The 25186-nt window shown below is 40.7% G+C and overlaps 1 protein-coding gene across 1 annotated transcript in view; it reads right to left on the reverse strand.

The window, feature by feature from the left end:
* Positions 1–8787: 8787 nt before the first annotated feature.
* The window catches only part of PIP5K1B (phosphatidylinositol-4-phosphate 5-kinase type 1 beta), a gene marked incomplete at its 3' end in the record, with an annotated part of 202794 nt that continues 186395 nt past the window's right edge, over positions 8788–25186 (reverse strand). Inside the window, exons 6-7 of the mRNA XM_008066073.1 lie at positions 14963–15115; positions 8788–9087 (exon numbers count right to left, since the gene is read on the reverse strand). Coding sequence (XP_008064264.1) covers positions 8788–9087; positions 14963–15115 — 453 coding nt within the window. The remainder of the gene's footprint in view (positions 9088–14962; positions 15116–25186) is intronic.

Consider the following 25186-nt stretch of genomic DNA (forward strand, 5'->3'; position numbering starts at 1 on the left):
AGGACCAGTCTTCAGAAATTTCTAGCTCATGCTGCCTGGATCTGCCCTTACTTTTTTCTTTTTTTTGACTCAAGAGTCTTACTGTCACCCAAGCTGGAGAGCAGTGGCACAATCACAGCTCAACACAGCCTTGACCTCCTTGGGCTTAGGGGATGCTTCCGCTTCAGCCTCTCAAGTACTTGGGACTACAGGCCCGTCTTACCATGCCCAGTCAATTTTTTTTTAGAGACAAGATCTTGTTCTGTTGCCCAGGCTGGTCTCAAACTCCTGGCCTCAAGCGATTCTCCCACCTCTGCCTCCAAAGTGCCAAGATTACAGGCATGAACCACCTCACCCTGCCCTGTCCATACTATTACTTAACTTTTTCATTTCAGTAGACTTCCCCCATTACTCCTACAAGTTCTTAAGGAAAGTACTTAAGGAAAGCATAATGATGAAAGAATATGGGTTTGGAGTCAGAGAAACCTGGATGTAAATCCTGGATCCAGCACTGTTTGCTCTGGGGACCTGGGCAGCTGACCCTCTCAAGAGAGTTCACTTTTTCATCTGTCAAAGGGAATCATGCTAGTCAAGTCACAGAGACGTTGTGAGGATTAATGGGAGAATCTACCTTAATAGATTGCCCGACTCAAAGCAAGTCCACTATAAACATTATCTGAACCAACCTATAAATAAGCTGAGCTTTGGAAGTAATGTATTTTTATGTTCACAAAATCATGTGTTATGCATTTTAATGCATATATATATATCTCATGATTACATATGATATGTTTTACATGTTCAGTTACTTTGGTAGCTATAGGCGATATCTAAGAAGAGCCAGTTTTGAATCACTTGTTGGGCTCAAATTGAGGTATTCCTTACCTAGAATAAAGTCAGGCATGAACAACAACACAGTCTTTTGATTTTTGTAACTACCCTGTCACTATCTTGTACTGATCACCATGTCCCTTCTGTTACTGCCTGCAGAAGGGCTCCTTTCCATCATCTGCCTGCAGCAGGGCTAAACTGCAGCAAGTGGTGAAAGCCTGGACAAACATAAGCCCCCTTCCAAGACTAATGAGCAGTTGTAGTATAAGATAGGCTTAAGTGGGGACACCAGTCACCCCCTAGATAAATAACCAAGGGATGAAGAGGTCAATACAGTTGCAATTTACTAGTGTACTGGCCATTAACAGATTTTGGCCACACGAGCAATACAAATTTCTTCAATTATTCACAAATCCACACTGTTGACATGATTTACTTGGGATCAAAGCATGGACAGGTTATTACCAAAATCTGCTTTTATGTGTTTAATTAGGTAAGTTTCACCATTTCAAAAATGTTTGTTATTGTCATCTCCCAGCTTCATCAGAAGACTGACACCAGAGAATTGTTGTGGAAGAGCTGTCAAGTGGGCTGAAGAGTGGAACCGTGAAGTCCCAGAATTCCTGTTCTCATAGAGAGCAGATTTCGTAGTATTTTGTAGTATGACAAAAATAAAAATATTCTATGTTGTAGTTCATGTCTGACTTAATATATAATCAAGCAATTACAATATACTGAAGCAATATCCGTGGCTGTAGACTAGACTTAAATGAAGTGTTATGAGAATTTTAAGTCATAGAAATGCTTTTTATTAAAAACACACAAGTTCTAACCTCTTGTACCTTAGGCCTCTTCTTAGGAATAACTGTCAATTACATTAAGTCTCACAGCTTGCCACAATCTTGACCTCTTGGACTCAGGCAATCCTTCCACCTCGGCCTCCCAAATAGCTGGGACTACATGCATGCCATCAGGCCTAGCAAATTTTTAAATTTTTAGTACAGACAAGGTCTTGCTATATCAACCAGGCTAGTCTTGAACTCCTGGGCTCAAGCAATTCTCCCATTTTGGCCTCCCAAAGTGCTGGTATTATAGGTATGAGCCATTGCACCCAGCTCCAAACAATCTTTGATTTTGAGTTGGTTTTATTTATTTGTTCACCAACTTTAACTTTGTTTATTCCTTTATTGCTATGGTACCAAAATAATTAACATCATAGATAGCAAAACTCATAATTTAAAACATTATGAATGATGGAGCAAAATCAAATACATCATTATGATTATGGTGTCTGTAAAACATACTTTAAGAGATAGTACATTTATCTCTGTACCTTCTTTTGCAAGTAATCTTAGGGGCACCCTTTTCATACTTTGGTTAAAGTCTAAAAACAAAATCTAATTCCTTGTTGATAAAAGGAAATCACGTAAGTTCAAGCATTGCCACCACTAAGAGATGTACACCTCTTTTCTGTTAAGTTGAAGGAACTTTTTCCTCCCTAGTGATAACTAGGAAGACAGCCAATATCAAAAGAGAAGATAAACTGTCTGAACGAAATGCAAAGAATTGAATACTAAGCAGTTATAACTGAATGGTAAGCACTAGCTATAATGTGAAATTAATTATTATATAAAATAACTCATTTTGTAACCCATGCAAAAATGCCCATAGCTGATAAGAATCTTATCTATAAATTGAGCCTACCATACATAAAAATAGCCCACTTTGCACATCAAAAAGTTTTGGCATTCTTAAGACTGGTTTTATTAAATTCTGAGAACATATTAATATTTATGGTAACAATCATTTGCATGAAAAAAGAAAATTGGTTCCACACTCTTTAAACATTAATAACTCTGCTGCTCAACAGAAAATGATAATAAATGTAAAATAAGTCACTTAGGCCATTAATTATCAAGACTATGTCTGATATGACTCCCACTTCAAGGGATTAAAAATATTTGGACTATAAACTCAAGTTCTCATTAATATAGTTTGTCTCAATTTCATTTCCCAGAGTTATCAATAAATATTGCAGGATGGAATAATTTATCAAATTAATTAAATGATATGGATCTCGAAAAGCTTATTTCAGAGAAGAAATAATCATAATCAATTAAAAAGGAATTTAAAAATAGTTTCCAATTGCTCTTTCAAAATTAACACATAAAATTTTCAATTCATAAGTGTTTTTAACACAATCTTGTAACATGTACTGAGGGTATATAAGAAGCCAGGCACTGCAAGCTGCAGAGAGGTATGAGGAATAAGCTTTGGCCTTTGAGACATTTAAAGTGTAGCTGGAGCCAGGTACAGTGGCTCATGCCTTGCAATCCCAGCACTTTGGGAGGCTGAGGCAAGAGGATTGCTTGAGTCCAGAGGTCCAAGATCAGCCTAGGGAACATAGCAAGATTTCATCTCTACAAAAAGATTAAAAAATTAGCTGGGTGTGGTGGCATGTGACTGTAGACCCAGATACTCAAGAGGCTGAGACAGGTTGATTGCTTGAGCCCGAGAGTTTGAGGCTGTGGTGAGCCAGTGATTGTGCCAGTTCAATCCAGCCTGGGTGACAGAGTGAGATTCCAACTCAAAAAAGAAAAAAAAAAATTAAAAGTCTAGCTGGGAGACAGTACATACTCCTAGAGGAGACAGTGGCCAGCATTAATAAAGTCTAATGACCATTTACAACATTGCTTCCGTGGGAAAACTCACTGAAACATAAATATACTTTTGTTATACAAATGACTCTTAACATGAAGACAACCAGTATGGTTTTTCAAATAATCCCAAGTGATTCAAAATGGAGATCATGTTTTATTAAATTTTCAATGCCACCCTTGGCAGGCATTGCAGTTAAACTGGATACTTCCTCCAAAATAGGCAGAACTTAAAAAATAGCTAGTTACACAAAAATCACCAAAGTCAGATTTCTTGGAAGTGTACCTATACCATTCTCTTTTTATCATCAGATAGTTTATTATTACTTTGTTCAAATACATATTCCAATAAACATTAAGTACCTACTAAGAACCAGGCGTGTAGACATGAGGCAGATTAAGGTTTAATCCTCAGGCTCCAGGATCTACACGTGAAAAGATAATAGTGTATTAAATCCCAAGAAAGAGGGGATTCCGGGATGTGTGGGGAACCATAACACGATTGTCCTGGAGGAACTGCTGCCTGAGTAAGCAGGATAAGTAGGTCATGGCCTTGTGAAGAAGGTGGGAAGAATGGTCCTGCAGAGTGAGTCATTCAGGAAAAGACCAAAATGTTTAGAGAATACATCCAGTAGATCAGAATAGCTGAAGAATGGAGGCTGCTCCAGGAGAGAAGGAAGGGAGAAAAGCTGAAGGAGGCATCTAGAGAAGGTAGCAGGGACCAGATCAGGAAGGATCTAAATATTTCAAGTGAGGAAAAATGGGCTTTAGCCCAAAGGCAGTGGGGAACCTTGGCCAGAAGATCGTACGTCTTCTGATCAGCATATCAGTCTGGCAGCAGAGGTGGGCGTGTATTGGAAGGCAATAGAACTGAGAACTAGCAAAGAGACTACAGCAAACCAAGTAACAAATAACCAGGGTCTCAAACAAGCAGTGGCTGTGCCTATGGTGAGGAGAGGGAAGATCCAGAGTCATTTCGGAGACAGACCAGATGGGGAATAGTGATTTATTGTGGGCAGAGAAAGAAAGGAAGAGGTGGGGGGAGAGGAGCTATAAGGCACTGATCTGGGAAACAAGCTGCACCGTGATCCTGTTCCCTGGGTCAGGGAAGACAGGAAGAGGCCCAGGCTTGGGGGAAGATGATGGTTACCTGGAAAGATCAAGTTCCAACAGGACGTGCATCTCAGCTTGCTTGTCATGTGAGAACCGTAGGGGATAGTTTGAATAAATCTTTTTTATTTTTGATAACAAGCAACCTGTAACGCCCTTGTGGTACTTGCTGTTGTCACCACTCTTTCCCGAGGCCACATTCACTCGTGGATGTGGATACCTGTCACAATGGGCACACAGAGGATGAGGCCAAGGGATAGGAAATACTTCAAGAAAGGGGACCGAGTATTTACATATCCATTTTCCTCATATACAGCCGATAGGGAACAGCAAAGTGTGGGGGTAAGGGAGAACCTAAGAACTGGACCACTGCTTTTGGAAAGAGCCCTTTGTTTAAATATAGTGGGAGAACTGAGCTCAGTAGGATTGAAGCACAGAGTGAGATCAGTTTTCTGCAAAAGTTCTGAGTGGCCAACGCACCATGTGAAGGAGTTGGTCAGGGCTGAGCCATCCCAAGGGGCAGGCTCATACACAGGGGCCCGAGGCTAGGCTGGGGAAACCAGGTAAAGGGACCCAGGGGCTGCTTGCTACTGGGAAGCCAGGAGGAGATGGCATTTGTTAAAGAGGGCTCATTGTAGAATGAGCCTGCTAGGGTCTTTTCAGATGCAGAGTTCAGAAACAGCAGCTCTAGAGTTGGGAAATAGTCCATGGGGAGCAGGGAATGAGGTAGGTCAAGCTAACTCTTCCAGCCAGCATTCATGCTAAAGGAAGTAGAATCTGGGATCTAAGATGTCAAACCAAGATATGAAAGAAGGGATGGGGTGGGAGGAGAAGCAAGGGGAAGTGGGCAGTAGGTTAAGAGGCTTATCGAATCTGTCTGGGAACCACAAGAAGCTGGGGTCCAAAGGTCTGGGATTCTTGGATTTGCTACGTCTAAGCTCTTAAGAGGTCTCTGGCACCACCAGAAAAGGTCTTCTGACATGATTTGGCTCTGGCATGATTTGGCTACTTTTCTCTTCTACCTCACGTTTTCCCTTACTACATTAATTGCTGAAAAACTAAACAACAATAGTTCCTGGAACACATCATGCTTATATTGTTCTCTTTTCCTAGAAATATGCTTCCACTGCTTTGCCTACCTGGAGAACTCTTGTCATCTTTCAAAACCAAGCTATGATGTCACCTACTCGGATCCTCACAATATAATATTATCATTGTATGTAATGTACTCTCTGGCAATTGATCAAAAGTGGAAGTCATTCACCTCAAGCTTAGCAAGTAGTTTGCTTACAATATGTATCTGATAGGCACGGGCCTCTTTGCAAATCTTATGAATGCTGTGATTCATCCTCCCAGAAAAATGCCCATCTGCACAATGCTCCAGGAATCCCTTGAAACCCATTACCCCTCCCCCTCTTTCTTTCCCAGATTTAGAATTCCTTTCCTAGAGTCACCTATGAAAGGATATATCCTAATATGTCTCTGGTTCACCGTTCTCTGGCTAGGGTGCTGACATAGTAATGCATTCCCCTGACTGGTTTGTTTCCAGTAACTTAGCAGTACTGCCTCACTTAGAAGAATTTTAACAACAGAGATTCCTGATTGTTTGGTGCTGGCCCAAATCAGGGGAGATCTCTTAGCCTCTCTGGGTCACTACAGCCCCTCAGCCACCACTGATGCTAAGCTCTGCAAAACAAGGGAGATACTAGGGCAACGACAACCACATACTCTATTCCAGCCATCCAAGGAGTTGGCCTCTCAGAGATGAGCTGAAGAAAGAGTGAGGTGACTCTAGGAAAGGAATTCTAAATCTGGGAAAGAAAGAGGGGAGGGGTAATGGGTTTCAAGGGATTCCTGGAGCATTGTGCGGAAGGGCATTTTTCTGGGAGGATGAATCACAGCATTCATAAGATTTGCAAAGAGGCCCATGCCTATTAAAATTAAGACCGACCCACTGTTCAAGACACATGCCTTGTTCGAGGCAGTTCTACTCAAAGCACTAGCTGTTGACCTTACCTCTCAGAGGACTTGGTCATGATCAAAGCAGGTCAGGGAAGGGAGCTAAGTTCCCCCATAGCTCAGCACTTACACATTCCCATACCACCCTGAGAAAAAAGCCCTTCTGAAGGCAAATGCTGTGTATAATTTAAAGCAGGTCCATGATCTGTGTCCTGTACAACATCAAACGCAATGAGTGAGAAGGAATTAGCCTCAGGATACCTCTACATTGACCTTTATGTTCTTTAGAACAATAAACCTGCCCCCTAAATAAAAAGGCAAATCTCCAGGGTCTCATTCCTGATGAAAAGTCAAGCCTGACCTCCTCATCTCAGTGCGGGGCTCTGGCAACATTAAATAAACAGACAAATCCTGTGCAATGGCTCTTTTACATCTGACCCTTTTTAACCCCCCCACCCCCGGCATAGAAACAGGTGGTGTTAGAAGACAACAGAAAAAGGCTTTCCATGTTAGAGGCAAGAAGCACACACATAAGCAGAAAGCAAATCTAAAACTGAAGAGGCCTGTGCTAAACTCTGGGGAATTGAGAGTCACTTTTCACCCACATCCTGTAAGGGTAGAAAAAACACAGGAAGAAGGTTTCTACTAAAATGTGTGTTTTGTTTTTCCTTTCTTTTTTCTTTTTTTAAAGAATAACATGAATCACTCAAATCCACCCAGATATCTGAATACCTCTGCTGGACGTTTTTTTTGTTTGCTTGGTTCCCACTGTCCCTTCCCTGACTTCTGAAAAGATAATTTTAAATAATATCCTCAGAGTGACTCTTTAAATTTCTGTTTTAGGAGCACATGCTTTTTACCCAAACAGATGTGGACTCTGTAATTGACCTGCTAAGTAGTGCTAGATAAGTTTTGGGACCTCTTTAAGAACCCCATTCTTTAGCAACTAAAATGGGTGTATGAATAGTACTGACTTCAAAGGGTTACTGAGAGAATTAAATGAAATGATGCATTAAAAATCATGGACCAGCCTGACACACTGGAAGCATTCAACAAATGGTAGCTAAAGAATAGGAGTAACATCTCCGTCAATGAGGAAAACCATTCCAAGGACACCTTTCGTGCATTACTGTATGTTATAACAGAAAGAAAAACTACCCAGAAATAGTAGGTCTGTATTTCTCAGTGAGGACTCCCTCCTTTATGCATTTGAAGGGGTAGACTGTCTTCCTCACCTTCACGTGAGTTTAGGTCAGGAGAAGGGTCCCCTCCCTCCCTGCAATAACATGGCTTGTCTGTCTAGGCCCATGGATGGCCTAGAAAACCATGGCTGGAAGGCACATTACATATTTCCCAGCAGCCAGGTCTTGGGAGTTCCATTCGTGCCTCCAGAAAACCCCAGCCAGGCTTGGGCCTAACTCTATACCATCATGTTTTCTGCCTACCTTCACTATGTCCAATGGAGCCAAGTGACCTGGATGGTTCTCCCAAGTTCATCTAGGCCAGGAAATGATATTCCTGAGGCTTTGTTAATCAAGTAACCATCATCCTTCAGGAGCTATTAGGATTCCACTTTTATCTTTTTCTCCAAAAGAATTTTTATCTACTTTAACCAAGCCTGAAAAATCTTACCTAAGTTTTTTTGTTTTTTGTTTTTTAAAGCATTAGAGAATAGGGGGAATCCTCCTTACTTCTGACAGTCACTCCAGTTAAGTTTGCATGCAATTGTCTTTGCTCTACCCGGCAAGCCTCATTCCCGATCACCTCTCACTCAGAGTACACAAAAGAATTTCAGCAAATGTACTGCTCCCATCAGGGTTCTGTATCCACGCTGATCTCCAGGGAGCCATTTATAAACCCCAAGCACATTTTCTTTAAACTCGTCTCCCCAGTTGGAATCTTACTTCTTCTAAGATTTGAATATGGCTTTTCTTGCTAATCACTGCATTAAACCTAAATCCCATTCTTTTCTTATTAAACTATTTTTCCACAAGGGAGAAAGTAAACATAGCTTTCTTGTTTATATATATATAACTAACAAGCTAAATCATATATATAACTCCCTTATCATCTACCAATTCTTTCACCATCAAGGAAGAATGACTCAGTACCAAAACTGGGAAAGGTGGGATTCCACAGGTACATTCTGGACATTCCTTATTTTTATGCTTGTTATATATAAGTGGCAGCCACAATTTACATGATCATAGACGACGTTTCAAAGGAAATCACAGCAACAACATTTCCTTACCCGGCAGTCTCTCTGAAGTGTTTTCATAAGCGCATTGTATGTTTCTGTATCAAAATACAATCCTTCGTGCATGTCTTGCAGGAAATCTAAGTCCTTAAACGTGGGGTTGGATTTCTCTCTCTCTTTTCGGGAGGCTCTTCGCTTATAGGTGGAGCCTTTCAAGTCATACGTAAAGTGCATCCTCATGGAGCGTGGCAAAACATTGTTCATCACCACAATCCTGATGTTAATGCCCCCTGACTGCATGCAGTAAAGTCCATAGAATTTTGGCAAAAGAGTCCTTGGATTCTGGTTTAAATTCTAGAAACAAACAGAAAATAAACTATTTTTCATCTCCTATTTTTACAAACCAGTGCTCCACTAAGGCTGTCTTTGCATGCGGATTTAATAATTAAAAGTGGAATGTGATTATTTTTATTAATGTCCATCGCTAAAGTTTTGCTGTAGCAAGTGTATCTATTAAGTCTGCCTATTGGAGCAGCAACGTTACCATTCTATACTCAGGACAGTAAAAGTAACTAAACTGAAAATGGACCTAATGTCTCAAATTGCTGGGTATAAGAGATGAACATTTTAAATGTTAACACTTCCTGCAAAACTGTTTTCCAAAATGGCAGACCAATCTACAACCACACTATGTAAGACTATTATGTTTCCCATCACTCTTACCAGAGCTGAATGTTATCAAATTTTAAAATCTTTGTAAGCAAGAGTGGTGAAAAATAGAAATCTATTTTTTAAAATTTGAAATCACTAATTTTTATAGAAACAATATTTTTAATGTATTTTTAGCCACCTCAAAGATAATTTTGTGTTAATATTTTTTGTTCATTTTTCTTTAGGCTTTTGTCATTGTTGGAATTCTTGATATATTTTGGATATTTCTCATTTTCCTCTTTAATATGGGGTAAATATTTTCTCCTGGTATGTTTTTAAAATTATTATAAAATAGGAGTACATGCCTATGTTTGTTCTACATTTAAAGTAGTTAAGAAATGAAAAGAGTTTACTCAAGGGCATATATGCAATAAAACATCTTTCTGCTATCTCAATTCCCAATATTTGAGGAAACTACTGTTCTTACTTTATGCCATTCCAGAAATAGTCTATGCTTATATTAATTTTGTGTCTGGTATTCTTTGTCATGTAGATGCTTTGCCTTTTGATGAAGTCACATTTATCTACTTGTTTCCTGTACTTTTTCTACTTTCTGTTTACCAAAGCTGTTTACACTCCACTGCTATAAATTTCTATTTTCTTTCGAATCCTTAATAGTCTTGACCATTATGCTTAGCCTTTATTCCATATGGATTAATATTGTGTGCATAAGATGAAATAGGAAATTTAAATTTTCTTTCTAATGGATAGCCATTTATTGCACAGTTTGGCCTTTACCAGTTGAGTTTAAATCCCTCCATGTCAATATAATAAGTTGTCAAATCCACATGAGTCTTTTTCCAGACACTGTATTTGAATCCATTGTCTACAACTGTACTAATACCACATCTTTTTTTTTTTTGAGTTGGAGTCTCACTCTGTTGCCCAGACTGGAAGGCAGTGGCCGCTCCCGGCCACCGCAGCCTCAACTTGCTGGGCTCCAGTGATCCTTCCACCTCAGCCTTCTAAGTAGCTGGAACTACAGGTGCATGCTACCACGCCCGGCTAATTTTTTTTGATTTATTGTAGAGATGAGGTCTCGCCAAGTTGCCCAGGTGGGTCTCGATCCTCAGGCTCAAGCAATTCACTCATCTCAGCCTCCCAAAGCATGGGATTACAGGCTGAGCCACCGAGCCTGGCCTAATACCACATCTTTAACGTTAGTTGTAGCCTTACCGGTTGTTGGTAGTATATGCTATAGCAGGACCATCATTTTTCTTTTTTTTTCAGAAATGTTTTGTCCATTTCTACAACCTTTCTGTTTGCTCATTTTTTTAAAAGTTCGTAAAATGATGCTTGCTTTCTCCGTCAAATGAATCAGCTCTGTCAGATTCTGGGAAACATTCTATTCAAATTTTTTTATTGGAATTAAATTAGATTTATCAGTTGATTTGGGCATAACTGAAATCTTTACAATACTGAGATCAGGATCAATTTCATTATGTCAGATCTTTTTGATAGCCTTCAATAACATGTTGCAGTTTCCCTCATATTGGTCTTGCAATACTTGTTTTTGTAGACTCAAGTATTTTAGAGTTTTTCTTGTTATTACAAAAATTCTTTCTGAACTGATTATTCAATATGTTACATTTACTATAACTTACTTTCCCTATCAGAATTCCAGTATTCATAAGTCTTCATTTATGTATATCTTATCTGAGCACAGCAACTCATGCCTGTAATTCCAGCATTTTAGGAGGCCGAGGCAAGGGGATAACCTGAGCCCAGGAATTTGAGACCAACCTGGGCAACATAGCAAGACCTTGTCTTTACAACAAATCAAAAAAATTAGTGGGTATGGTGGTATGAACCTGTAGTCCCAGCTTCTAGGAAGACTGAGGCAGAAGAATTGCCTGAGTCCAGTGGTTGAGGATGTGGTGGCTGTGATGGTGTCACTGCATGCCAGACTAGGTGACAGAATGAGACTCTGACTCAAAAAGAAAAATAAATTTTTTCTTTTTCTGAGTTGGAGTCTCACTCAGTCGCCCAGACTGGAGTGCAGTGGCCGCTCCCGGCCACCGCAGCCTTGCCTACTGGGCCCCGGCGATCCTTCCGCCTCAGCCTTCCGAGTAGCTGGAATTACAGGCATGCGCTACCACGCCCGGCTGATTTTTTTTTTTTTTTTTTTTTTTATTGTAGAGATGAGGTCTCGCTGCCCAAGCGGGTCTCGAACCCGCGGGCTCAGGCAATTCACTCACCTCAGCCTCCCAAAGGCGCGGGATTATAGGCTGAGCCACCGAGCCCGGCTAAAAGAAATATTTATATTTTTATTTTTCCAATAATGTTCATTATACGTTGTCATAATAAACAGGATCTCTCTTTTTTCTCCTTATATTCTCCAGCATCTATATAATAGAATACAATCGATTTTGTAGATTTATTTTATATCCTGCAAACCTGCTGGACTCATTATTTCCAGAAATTTCTAGTTTATTTTCCTGAAGCTTTGCTCATTTTCAATTTTTGTTTTACAGAGGACAACACTACTTATCCTTTTCTACTATTTCTTTTTGTTTTCAAAGAGTCATTGTCAGAATTTCTAGCAAGTGTGTTGGAAAGGACCACTGATGGAGGGCATCCTTGTCTTCTTTTTATTGTTTCCAGGGAAAGGACTCTTGTTTTTCTCCATGAGATAATATGTGAACTTTTGGAGACTGATAAATGTACAACATATGTGTGTTCATTTATTTACCTATTAATTTTAAAAACTTGCCTGCCAACTCTTAAAATTTTAATTAAGTAAATATATTCAAATTTGAAGGCCTTAGTTTCTTCCTTAACATCTATCCCAAATAACCACATGATGTCCACATGTTTCTTGTTAATGATAAATTATATTGCTTGTTACACTAGCTTACATGATTGGGACAAAACCATTTGATCAGTTAAATTTTATAATTTTATTTACTTTAAATAAAATGTAAACAGCTACATATGGCTAATGACTACCATATTAGACAATGCAGTTCTACAATAAGGAAATAGTATAGGTAAGCGTAGAATGGTAGAAGTTTAATGTTTACTCATTTAGCATGTTATCAAAGAGCATGATGTCAACTTGATCCCAATTTTACATTATTTAAAAATGTGTGTATGAATAGAACACATCTGAAAGCATACACATCAAATATTAGTCATATGTATTTCTGGGAAAGATTATAGTTGGTTGCATTGTTTTCTTTTTCTTTTCTATTTTATCTCAAAAAAAGAAAATACTTGTTTAGGATCAAAATCCTAAGACTTTTATTTAGATTTTTGATTTCTATATGGACTTGCATATAAGATTAATTTATAGTATTTAATGTTATCTCTAGTAGATTTTGGAATTAAAACAATACTTTTACATATAAATGAGTTGTATGGCATCTCATAGATTTTTTTTTAAACAAAGATGACAGTTATCACCTCTCCTAGCAAATGAATAGCAAAAGTAGGAATTCCTGAAATCTAAACAGCCTCATGCAGCCATCCCAATCACAGAAACCTAATAACTAAGGAAAGTACAATGAAACCAGAAGTATGAAAATGACAGGATGACTTAGGAAGAGTATTTCTTTTTTTTGAAAATTTGGGCAAAACGTGTAGTAAATTTATCTGGCATAAGTTATGATTTCTTTGTCTCTAAAACATTACATGAAAGGTGATTTTCATGTTATCATATTTAACCTATGAAATTCTAAATTCTGAAGTATAGTAGGAACAGCTAATGCAGGATACATGCTGGTACATAGGAAATGCTGGATACAGCTAATGCAGGACATGCTGGTGTATAGGAAAAATGCACCCTCGGGTGCCCTACTGCTTGGGAAACCCCAGCTCTGTGGTTCTCAGGCTGAACCATCCTTGAACTTGAAGTTGAACTTGAATGGCAAGCTATTCAATTTATCTTTGCCTCAATGACCTCACCCATAAAATGGCAATAATTATAGTATCCAAGGTTGCTGTGAGAATTAAATGAGTTAATAAATGCAAAGTACTTAAAGTCTTTCTTAACAGGTAGCAACCAATCAATGAATGTTAGCTATTTATATTATTACTATGATAGGCATTTCTTAGCTTTTAAAGACTAAGGGAACTAAAGCTCAGCAGTTATGTTGCTTACTCAGGGCCACACAGTTAACTGATGGCTGAGCTGGGATTTGAACTCAGGACTGTGTGACTCAACAACTATGCTCTATCATTCAGTTCTAGTTTACTTTTTTTTTTTGAGTTGGCGTCTCACTCTGTCACCCAGACTGGAGTGCAGTGGCTGCTCCCGGTAACCACAGCCTTGACCTGCTGGGCTCCAGCAATCCTTCCGCCTCAGCCTTCCAAGTAGCTGGAACTACAGGTGAACGCTACCACACCCAGCTAATTTTTTTTGATTTATTGAAGAGATGAGGTCTCACCAAGTTGCCAGGCGGGTCTCGAACCTGTGAGCTCAGGCAATCCACTCACCTCAGCCTCCCAAGGTGCAGGATTACAGGCTGAGCCACCGAGCCCGGCTCTAGTTTACTTTTTTTTTTTGGAGTGCAGTGGCCGCTCCCGGCCACCGCAGCCTCGACTGCTGGGCTCCGGCGATCCTTCTGCCTCAGCCTTCCAAGTAGCCGGAATTACAGGCGCACGCTACCACGCCCGGCTGATTTTTTTGATTTATTGTAGAGATGAGGTCTCGCTGCCCAGGCGGGTCTTGAACTCGCGGGCTCAGGCAATCCACTCACCTCAGCCTCCCAAAGGCGCGGGATGACAGGCTGAGCCACTGAGCCCGGCTTCTAGTTTACTTTTTAAAAAAATCTCTTCAATGTACAAGAGGGGACCCCAAGAACCCCAGACTCTATAAAAAATTGTGTATTTATTCTTCCACATTTAAACTTCAGTCACCTTCAAAGTACTCTCCATTTGATGTAATACACCTATCAAGATGCTTATTCCACTGCTCAAAACAGTTTTCGAACTCATCAATTCGGATACCCTTCAGTGCTTTCTTTTTTTGTTTGTTTGTTTCACCTCTTCCACATTGACAAAACGTGTCCTTTTGAGGACTTTTCTCATCTGGGGAAACAAAAAAAAGTTGCTTGGGGCGAGACAGGGTGAATAGGGAGGGCGGAGCATGGAGGTCATGCCCTTCTTAGTCAAAAACTGCTGAACACTCAGCATGGTGTGGGCAGATGCTCTTGTAAATCACTAATCATGAGATGGGCAAACACATTGAAAGAATCTCCAAAACAACAAAAAAAATTCACTGAAGCCAAATGCAGCCTCTCACAACAATGCTAGCTGATACACCAATGCCAATAGGTTCCTATAGAACACTTACCTAGCAGGGGAAGCCTGTACTCTAAGGGGCGTGTCCTCCAAAAGATAATTCCTGATTTTTGGGTCCCCCCTTACATGTCATAGCATAAACCAAGTGCACAATAAAATTCACCAAAGAGAAGAAACATGTCAAAGAGTCATTGGAAAAAAAAATGGAAAAGAAAACTGTTGAGAAAAGTAATTAAACCTTAAGTGGAAGCTTTAATTACACACAATTACTTACCATGTAATAGCCTGGCAGTAGCTTCTGAAGGAACTCAGCTTCCTTATGCTGGACTGTTTTGATGATAAATTCATCATCACTGGTCACAAAAAACAAGGATCCACTTGCTCCAGGGTTGGATAGCTCTATTAGAGGTTCACTGCAGATGGAATACTAAAAGGGAAAATAAATAAACATTTATAAAATGAACTCAATGTATGTGATGCTTCCAAGCAGAATAATCACAGCTTTGTATATCCTGGCCATTTTGAAATAGGAATTCTGTCTACAAGCTTAAAAGGAGGCTCCAGGTACACTAAGAAGGCTCTGTGAGAGTTCTAAAGATATAATTGGTCCATTTATTTCAATAACTCTATTATGGGAAACAGACATGCTTTCCCCAACCCCAGTGTCATGTGATAGAATCATGAATCATTCTATCTGTCCAATGAGACAATTCAAACAGTAACGTGACTAAGGTGTTTTTTTTTCCAGCAAGCACCCATAACAACTGAAGACATGATCTACACTGTGAATTTATCACTTGAAAACCAGTTACTATTCTCTTTTCACTATTTATATTCTCAGGAGATGTTGTCCACTCATGCTTTCCCCAAGATGACTCCAACATCTGTATCTTTGGTCCAGATCTCTCTCTAGAGCTCCAGAGCTGTTCATCTAACATATTAATAGACATTTCTACTTTGTTATACCGCAATTTATATGCAATAAGTTAAGAATGAAATTCATCTCGGGGCTGTGGTAATTAGAAAAGGATGTCCCTTTGTCCTGGAAGATGCAGTTCTGGGTCAGAATAGTGAGTTGGAGAGTAGAAGAGTTGGATTGCAGTCTCTACTCTTTCCCCTCAGCCAGGTAGGAGTACTTGGGCAGTGCATACCCTGCACATCTGTATATGGTGAGACTAGATCATCTGTCTCCCATCCTCTGCTATCCCTCTCTTTCCCTGTCTTAGAGAACGGAAATATTATTTGCCTTGTTCCCCAAACCAGAAACTTGAGCACCATCCACGACTCCTCATATTTCCTCATCTTCCCTATCCAGACTCTTGATTTATGTCATCCCGTCGACCAATACCCTAAGTTCAATGGTTTCATCATTTCATGCCTGGATTATTATGGCAAGCTCCTGGTCTCAATTCTCCACTCTCATCTCCTCCAGTGCATTCACCAGAAAACCAGGGATCTTTCCAAAATGCTAATCTGGAATGCCCTTCAGTGTCTACGCACCTTTCAACGGTTCTTAACAGAGCCTTCAAGGCCAGGAATGACCTAGCCTTCTCCCGGTTTTTGCTCCCATCACTCCTTAAACTTCAGCTGTAGCCACAGAGAGCAGCTTCTCTTGTTCTCAAATGTGCTCTCCACTCCAACGCTTTTGCACTTTCCTCATCTCGAAGCAATCTCCATTCTAATTTTACCTGTTTAGCTACCACTTATTCCTGTATTTAATCAACTTTTAAAAGATAGCTATTGAGTATCTGCTATATCCCAGGCACTCATGACACTTATATCCTAGTAGGAGGAAATGGTAAACAGGTAAATACGTCATATGTCAGAATATGGTAAGTGTTATGAAGAAGAACAAATCATGGGAAGAGAAGCAGAGAGTGCCAGCAATGAGTGAGGGCTGCTTGTAGTAAATGTTAGATGGGCAGTCACTGAAGCCTCGCTGAGAAGGCAGCGTTTGAGCAGAGGCTGAGGAGACAAGGCAGTAAGCCACGTGACGATCTGGAAGAAGGGCATTTCTGGCAGAATGAAGGGCAAATGCAAAGGCCTGAGACCTGGTGGGTTTGAGGCACAGCAAGGAGGCCAGTGGTAGAAGCAGAGAGGGCAGGAGGAACACTGAAAGGGATGAACAAGCCAGAGGGGTCTGGTGGCCTGAGCCGGTAGGGTGCTGTACGCCACCATAAGGACTTTGACCTTTTCTCTAAGGGAACAGAAAGGCCATTGGAGGGTCTGGAGCTGACATCACTCTGTTGGGTTGAGAATCCACTACAAGCGGACAAAAGGAAGATGCAAGGAGCACGATTCACAGGCTGCAACCACAGTTTTAGCCTTAAGTGTGTGCTGGGGCAACACTTGCTCTGGAAACTCTTCCTGGTTCTGTGAGTCTCCATCAATTGCCTTCTGGCCCTGGGTGTTCTCATCATGGAAATTATCACAAAACCCTACAAGTGCCTGTTTCCTTTTCCTGAGTTCTTCAGACTGCACAACTCTGTGAGCAGAAACTAAGAGTATTTCATACTGTGTGACACAGTTCCAGGACCGGTGAACTGTACATACGCAGTGGATGCTCTATAGATTTCTGTCAGATAAATGACTGAACTCCACCAGCAATTGAATGGCTATAAATCTCACCAAAAAGGTTAAAAAACCATCAGGGAAGTCAATTTTTGTTTATTAAGCTCAGTGTTTATTAACTAACAATCCACAATATTGACGAGAAAAACACAGACGGTGGGGAGAGAAAAATGTTAGGAACTTAATGCAGGTGTGAAATCAAAACCAATCTGGCAAATGCAGAGGCTTAAAGAATCATCTCTTTCTTTTTATTGTTCTATTTTTTAAATTTTTAATTGATAATAATTGTATATATTTAGGGGATACAATGTGATGTTTGGATAATGTATATACTGTAGAATGATCAAATCAGGCTAATCAACATATCCATCACCTCCACACTTATTTCTTCATGGTGAGAACATTTAAAATCCATTCTTTTAGCAATTGAGAAATATACAATACATTATGATTAACTATAGTCACCTGGCTATGCAAGAGATCTTCAGAACTTGTCCCTCTTATCTAACAAACTCTGTACCTTTCAACCAACCCTTTCCCTGATTCTCTGCACCACTCCCAACCCCCACTCTCTGGTAATCATCATTCTACTCTCTACTTCTATGAGCTTGACTCTTTTACATTCTACATATAAGTGAGATCATGTGATATTTGTCTTTCTGTGCCTGGCTTATTTCACGTAACATGATGCCCCACAGACTAACCCACCTTATTGCAAACGACAGAATTTCTTTCTTTTTAAAGGCTGAACAGTGCTCTACTGTGAATACATACCACATTAAAAAATCTATGTGTTGATGGGTACTTAGGTTGTTTCCACGCTTACATGGGAGTGCAGATATCTCTTTGGCATACTGATTTCAATTTCTGCGGCTATCTATCCAGGAGTGGGATTGCTTGATCATATGGTCATTCTATTTTTAATTTTTTGAGGAATCTCCATACTGTTTTCCAGAATGGATGTACTAACTTACATTCCTACCAACAGTGTACAAGGATTCCCTTTTCTCTGCATCTCTGTCAACTCCTGTTATCCTTCATCTTTTTGATAATAACCATCCTATCAGGAGTGAGATGATATCTCATTGTGGCTTTAATTTGCATTTCTCTGGTGATTAGTGATGCAAGCATTTTTTCATGTATTTGTAGGTCATTTGTATGTCTCCTTTTGAGAAATGTCTGTTTAGGTCCTTTGCTGACTTTTTAATAGGGTGGTTTTCTTGTTATCGAATACTTTGGGTTCTTTATAGATTTTGGATTTTTTTTTTTTTTGAGTTAGAATCTCACTCTGTCACCCAGACTGGAGTGCAGTGGCCGCTCCCGGCCACCGCAGCCTCGACCTGCTGGGCTCCGGCAATCCTTCCGCCTCAGCCTTCCAAGTAGCCGGAATCACAGGCATGCGATACCACGCCCGGCTGATTTTTTTATTTATCGTAGAGATGAGGTCTCGCTGCCCAGGCGGGTCTTGGACCCGCGGGCTCAGGCAATCCACTCACCTCAGCCTCCCAAAGGCGCGGGATTACAGGCTGAGCCACCAAGCCCGGCATATATTTTGGATATTAACATCTTATCTGATATATGATTTGCAAATATTTTCTCCCAATCTGTGGGTTATTTCTTCCCTCTGGAAACTGCTTCTTTTACTGTGCAGAGGTTTTTTAGTTTGATGCAATTCCATCTGTCCATTTTGCTTTTGTTGCCTGTGCTTTTTAGGTCACATGCAAGAAATCATTGCCCAGACCAACACCATGCAGCCCTTCCCCTATGTTTTCTTCTAGTAGTTGGTACCATTTCTGGCCTTCCAGTTAAGTTTCTAATCCATTTTGAGTTGATTCTTGTATATGGTATAAGATACACATCCCATTTTATTTTTTTGCCTATAGATAGCCAATTCTCCCAACACCATTTATTGAAGAGACTGTTCTTTTCTCCTTGTGCATTCTTTGCACCTTTGTTGAAAATCAATTGACTGTAGATGTGTGGGTTTATTTCTAGGCTCTCTATCCTATTCCATTGGTTCATGTGTCTGTTTGTATGCTAGTACCATGCTGTTTTGATTACTATAGCTTTGTAACACAAAGAACTATATGTTGAGGATGTAAGCATCTGAAAACACCAAGGCTGGAAATTCTCCAAAGACTTTTTTTCTGTGCTGGCCGGGCACAGTGGCTCAAGCCTGTAATCCCAGCACTTTGCGAGGCCGAGATGAGAAGATTGCCTTAGCCCACAGGTTCGAGAACAGCCTGGGCAACTTGGCGAGCCCTCATCGCTACAATCAATCAAAAAATTAGCCGGGCATGGTAGCACGCACCTGCAGTTCCGGCTACTTGTAAGGTTGAAGTGGAAGGATCGCCTGAGCCCAGCAGGTCGACGCTGGGGCGGCTGTGAGCTTGCCACTGCACTCCAGCCTGGGCGACGGAGTGAGACTCCAACTCAAAAAAAAAAAAAAAAGTGAAGTACTCATCATAGAAAAATCTGAAAGGAGGGAGAGTGAGAGGAAATGGGAGAGGAAGGAAAGATAAACTAGAAGAAACATGATTAAAAGGGAGTTTCTAGATGTCACCTTTGACATTATCTTGCTTTAAAAGTACTTTGAGGATAAAGGAAACAAAATTCTCCAAGAAAAGAAATAAGCAAGTGTTGTTGGCCTCCTAAGTCACTGGCAACTTTCATGTCCCTCCTCTTCTTCTTTCTGCTGCCTTGCCTCTTGCTGCTCTCTTGCTAAGCAGCATCAGAGGCTAAGCTCTTGTAGGTGAGTAAGGATAAGTTAGGAAAACAAAAATAACTATCAGACTGCAGCCAGGATGCCACAAAAACCAAGAGGAAGCAAAGGGCTCTTGCCCAGCCATTGTGTGCAGATAAAGTGTCTGTGTGGAAGGGTGATTTGTGGAAAGGGTCTAAGATTTGTACCAGTTGCTAGTTATGTGACCTTGAGTAAGGAATTTAGCATCTTAGAGTCTGAGGCGCTCCATTTCCAAAATATCTGCCTGAAAGTTTTTAAAGCGAGTGCTTTTGAAAACCCTGGCAAAGTGCGACTGCTTTTTATGGCTATTGTTATTATTATTATTGTTTTTGAATCGGGGTCACACTCTGACACCCAGGCCAGGGTGCAGTGGCATGATCATGGCTCACTGCAGCCTCAATCTCCTGGGCTCAGGTGATCCTTCCACCTCAGCCTCCCGAGTAGCTGGAAGTACAGGTGTGCGCCTCCATGCCGTGCTAATTTTTAAATTTTTTTTGGTAGAGTTGAGGTCTCACTCTGGTGCTTAGGCTGGTCTCAAATTCCTGGGCTCAATTAATCCTCCTTTCTCTGCCTTCCAAAGTGCTGAGATTACAAGTGTGAACCACCATATCTGGCCTACTGTTATTTTTAAATTATAGGATCACATGCAGGTGAGAGAGACACACAACTTGCCATATACCCACTCCACAGGAAGAGCTGACACTGCCCTAGGGTGTACCGAGGCTTTTAGCCTCGTGCCCATGACAAGAGGATGACCCAGAGACACCAAAACATTCTGACCAAAGCAAGAAAAAAAAGGGTCCTGCCATATAATCATGAATTTTAGGTCCTGGAAAATAAAGATGTGGACCCCAAGCTCTCATAAAAAGTGAAGGCAGAGCCTAGACTCTCTTTTTTAAAAAAAATCAATATTTTTTATTATGATATCGTGGGGTACAGTTAAGGGTTGGGCATACAAATATGCTTCGTTCAGGCCCCCTTGTTGATAAGAGGTGTCTCTCCGTTCCCAGACAGATGTTTACTACCATTAGTTCCATCCCCTTTCCCCTCCACCCCCCATAGTTTCCCACCACTGTGAGTTATTTTCTTATAGGTGATCAAGGTCCACTATATGAGTAAGAACATGTGATACTCAGATCTTTGTTTTTGTGAGAGGTCACTCAGTATTATAGACTCTAGTTCCATCCAGGTTGTTGCGAAATTCATGATTTTCTTCTTTTTTATGGCTTCTGTTTTTTTTTTTTAGTTGGAATCTTACTCTGTCACCAAGACTGGAGTACAGTGGCCGCTCCTGGCCACCACAGCCTCGACCTGCTGGATTCTGGCGATCCTTCCGCCTCAGCCTTCCAAGTAGCTGGAACTACAGGTGCGTGCTACCATGCCCGGCTCATTTTGATTTATTGTAGAGACGAGGTCTCACCACGTTGCCTGGTCTGGTCTCGAACCCATGGGTTCAGACAATCCACTCACTCGGCCTCCCAAAGTGCTGGATTACAGGCTGAGCCACTGAGCCTGGCCGACCCCAGACTCTCTTTAGAAAATTCTGATTCCTTGTTCTGTGGCATGCAAATTCCTGACACAGAGCTTCCTTATAGGTAGGAGCAAATGTTGTGAAGTACAAGAACAACAAAGTATTCAGAAATGAGAGGCTGCAAATAGAGAAATTAGGAGGTGATCCAGCAAGAACTGTCTAGAAAAAAACTGGATTCAGACCTGAACATCAGCTTTCAATTAAAGTCTCAAATTCTACTGTAAGCAGTGACATAATATGGAGACTATTTCATTGGTTACTAAATTGTCAAATACTCCTTTATTTTGTAACTTATAAATGAACATAAATGGAATAATAAATGGTTTGGAACCTTTGGGGGACTACTAATAGCACAGCATTGATGTACAACAAACTGCGATTGTGATACTAAACAAGAATATTCCCATCATGCTCTAGAATTCCATGTTTCTCACTCTACCATTTGGTTACCATGTTCTTGTCTAAGCAGCCTCCTTTGAAATGTTGCCTTTTAAGATCAAATGAAGAGAAGAGATGGGAACATTTTAATTAGTCATGAGCAACAGGCCCCCGTGTGCGCTCCTGGGTTTTATGCACCTTCCAGGCTCTTGTCATTTGTGCAAGCTGTTCAAATGTGTTCATTCTCTCGTTTGTATCTCCTGCAGGGCCTCCCTGCTATACCCATTGGAAAAAAAGCAAAGTGCAACCCAGCAGGGCCATGCCAACGCAAATTAACAATGTAAATTTGCCCCGTGTGGTAGAGATAATTTTATCTGCCATTTCTTCCCCCATAGTAGGAAATATTCCCTGTTCTCTTTCTTATCAGCACAGGTGATCCTGAAAAGACTTCTAAAAGTTATACTGGATTTTTGAATAAGCAGGTACATGGTGGAGAAGGGAAGAACCAATATGGCCTGTTGCGAAAACAGAGATGGGAATGTTCTGGGGCCCCTTGGCTTTGCCTTGGGAGGTGTTTGTCTAGGCACAAATAAAGAAGAAGGGGTGTTTGCTTTGCTGCATGTGTAGAAGCACTTTTGCTGTACTGTCTCACAATTCAAATGATGCATGTTTCAACAGGAAACTTGTGATCAGCACACGTATGGTAAATGTTAATGGTACTGAACAGAATAATTCAGGCAGAAATCCAAATGCAATAGCACAAAACTATATACTCATCCCAGGTATATTCAGTATCAAACCTACCCATGTAGTTACCAATGGCTAAATGATGTTTCCCCCTTACCTCCAAAGAGGATTAATATATCTTCACAAGTGTGGGTTTTTTTTTCTTTTTTAATTATTTTATTTTATTTATTTATTTAGAGTTGGAGTCTCATTCTGTCGCCCAGACTGGAGTGCAGTGGCCACTCCCGGCCACCGCAGCCTCGACCTGCTGGATTCTGGCGATCCTTCCACCTCAGCCTTCCAAGTAGCTGGAACTACAGGCGCACGCTGCCACACCCGACTGATTTTTTGATTTATTGTTGAGATGAGGTCTCACCAAGTTGCCCAGGCGGGTCTTGAACCCGTGCGCTCAGGCAATCCACTCACCTCGGCCTCCCAAAGCGTGGGATTACAGGCTGAGCCACCAAGCCTGGCCTAATTTTTTTATTTTAAAGATATGGGGTATGATTCAGGGTTAGGTATACAAATGTTCATTATGTAGGTACCCTTGTTGATGTGCCACCCCCCCACCCACAGCAGATTCCTACTATGGCCAATCCCGCCTCTCCCTTCCTCCTCAGCAGTTTCCTGATACTGCCAATCCTTTTTTTATAGTATTACACTAATTGTTCAAGGTTCGCTTATGAGTGAGAACACGTGATACTCAGTTCTTTGTTTCTGTGAAAGATCACTTAGTACTATAGACTTTAAGTCCATCCAGGTTGTTGTGAAGTTCATGATTTTGTCCTTCTTTATGGCTGTGTAATATTCCATCGTGTATATGTACCACATTTATTTTGATGGGCAGCACAGTTGAGTCTATGTTCTTGCTGCTGTGAACAATGTTGCGATAAACATATGTGTCCGGGCATCTTTTTTACAGAGTGATTTGAGTTCTTCTGGGTATATTCCCAGTAGGGGATTGCAGGGTTGTACGGAGGGTCGGTTTTTAGATTTTTTAGGAATCGCCTCACTTTTCCACAGAGGCTGTAGTAGTTTACACTCCCACCAACAGAGTAGAAGTGTTCCCTTTTCGCAGCATCCTCTCCAGCATCTACTGTTTTCTGGGTTATTGATGATGGTCATCCTGACTGGAGTTAAGTGGTATCTCAGTGTAGTTTTAATTTGCTTCTCTTTGATGACTAGTGAAGTTGAGCAGTTTTTCTTGTATCTGTTGGCTGCCCGTATGTCTTCTTTGGAGAAGTGTCTATTCATATCTTTTGCCCACTTTGTAATGGGGCTGTTTGCTTTTTTCTTTTCGGCACGTTTGAGTTCCTACAAGTGTGGGTTTGAGTAGCCCCAGTTTGAGAGATACCTGGATGTACTTTGTGATTTGTATGGTATCCTTTGTTTCTTCACAGAGTTTTTCAAAAGATGTCTTTATTTCATTTTTCTGTGCTTTATTTGAGCTCAACTTTTCCAAATTGTGCTTTGTTAGAGGTGTCTGGCCTCTTGGCTTTATTCTTCAGAATGGACAATCACAGTTTGATGGGCTAGGAAGAAGTCAGCCTGAGTCCATATTTAATGAGAGGTGTGTGACTCACAGATCTCTCATCAAATATGAGAAGCATGAAGTCTGCTCGTAAAGGGTCTTTAAGTACTGGGGAAGGATGAGGAGACACTGTCTGGTCTATGCTCTGCTCCCACCAATGTGGGAAACCTTGGGCATCTCCTTTTGCTGACCCCAGCTTGAGATTCCTCATATGTAAAATGAAGCGTTGGGCTCAAGTCTCTGGAGGTTTTTCTTGGAGCAGGCGGTGTCATGCAAGAGACCCTTTTCTATCTACCTCACTTCAGATCATTAGGTGGGTTTTCCAAACAAAGCAGTTTGGAGGTAAGCTTCTGGGAGCTCTAAGACTTGTCAGGGGATCTGCCTCAGTGGGCTGTAGGTGTCCTCAGTGCAGGGGCAGGTGGGTGGCAGTAGCTGTTGGGGACCAAGCAGTCACATTTAACTAGGGTCACTGCCTTTGTTCTATTTCTTACAAGTCCCAGAGATGTGTCTAGTCATTGAACTCTGTGTGCATGATGAATGAAGGGAGAAAAATGGAATCAAACAAAGGCACTATCTGGTTGTATCCCTCCGTCTTTTAAATTATACTTACATACATAAAAGTAAAGAGAATTATGTAATTAACACCCATGTGTCTATCTTCCAGTTTTAATTCATTCATGATCATTCAGTGATCAATTCATGGTCAATTTTATTTCTTCTATACCTCCAACTACTTCCCTTCCCTTCCCTCAGAATCTGGGTGGGTGGTTTTTTGTTTTTGTTTTTTTGGCTTTCAATTAATTTTTTATACTTCTATAGATATATAAATCAGATACTCTACAATTCACTTTTTAAACATGTATGCTTTCAATTAATTTTTTAATTGACAAGTAAAATTATATATTTTTATAGTATATAACATGTTTTGATGTATGTATACACTGTCTAATGGCTCAATTGAGCTAAATAACATATCCTTTACCTCACATATTTATCATTTTTTTCAAGAAGAAACGTT

Source organism: Carlito syrichta, unplaced genomic scaffold, assembly GCF_000164805.1.
Source record: "Carlito syrichta isolate Samal-C Ts95f unplaced genomic scaffold, Tarsius_syrichta-2.0.1 Scaffold308839, whole genome shotgun sequence".
Classification (NCBI taxonomy): domain Eukaryota; kingdom Metazoa; phylum Chordata; class Mammalia; order Primates; family Tarsiidae; genus Carlito; species Carlito syrichta.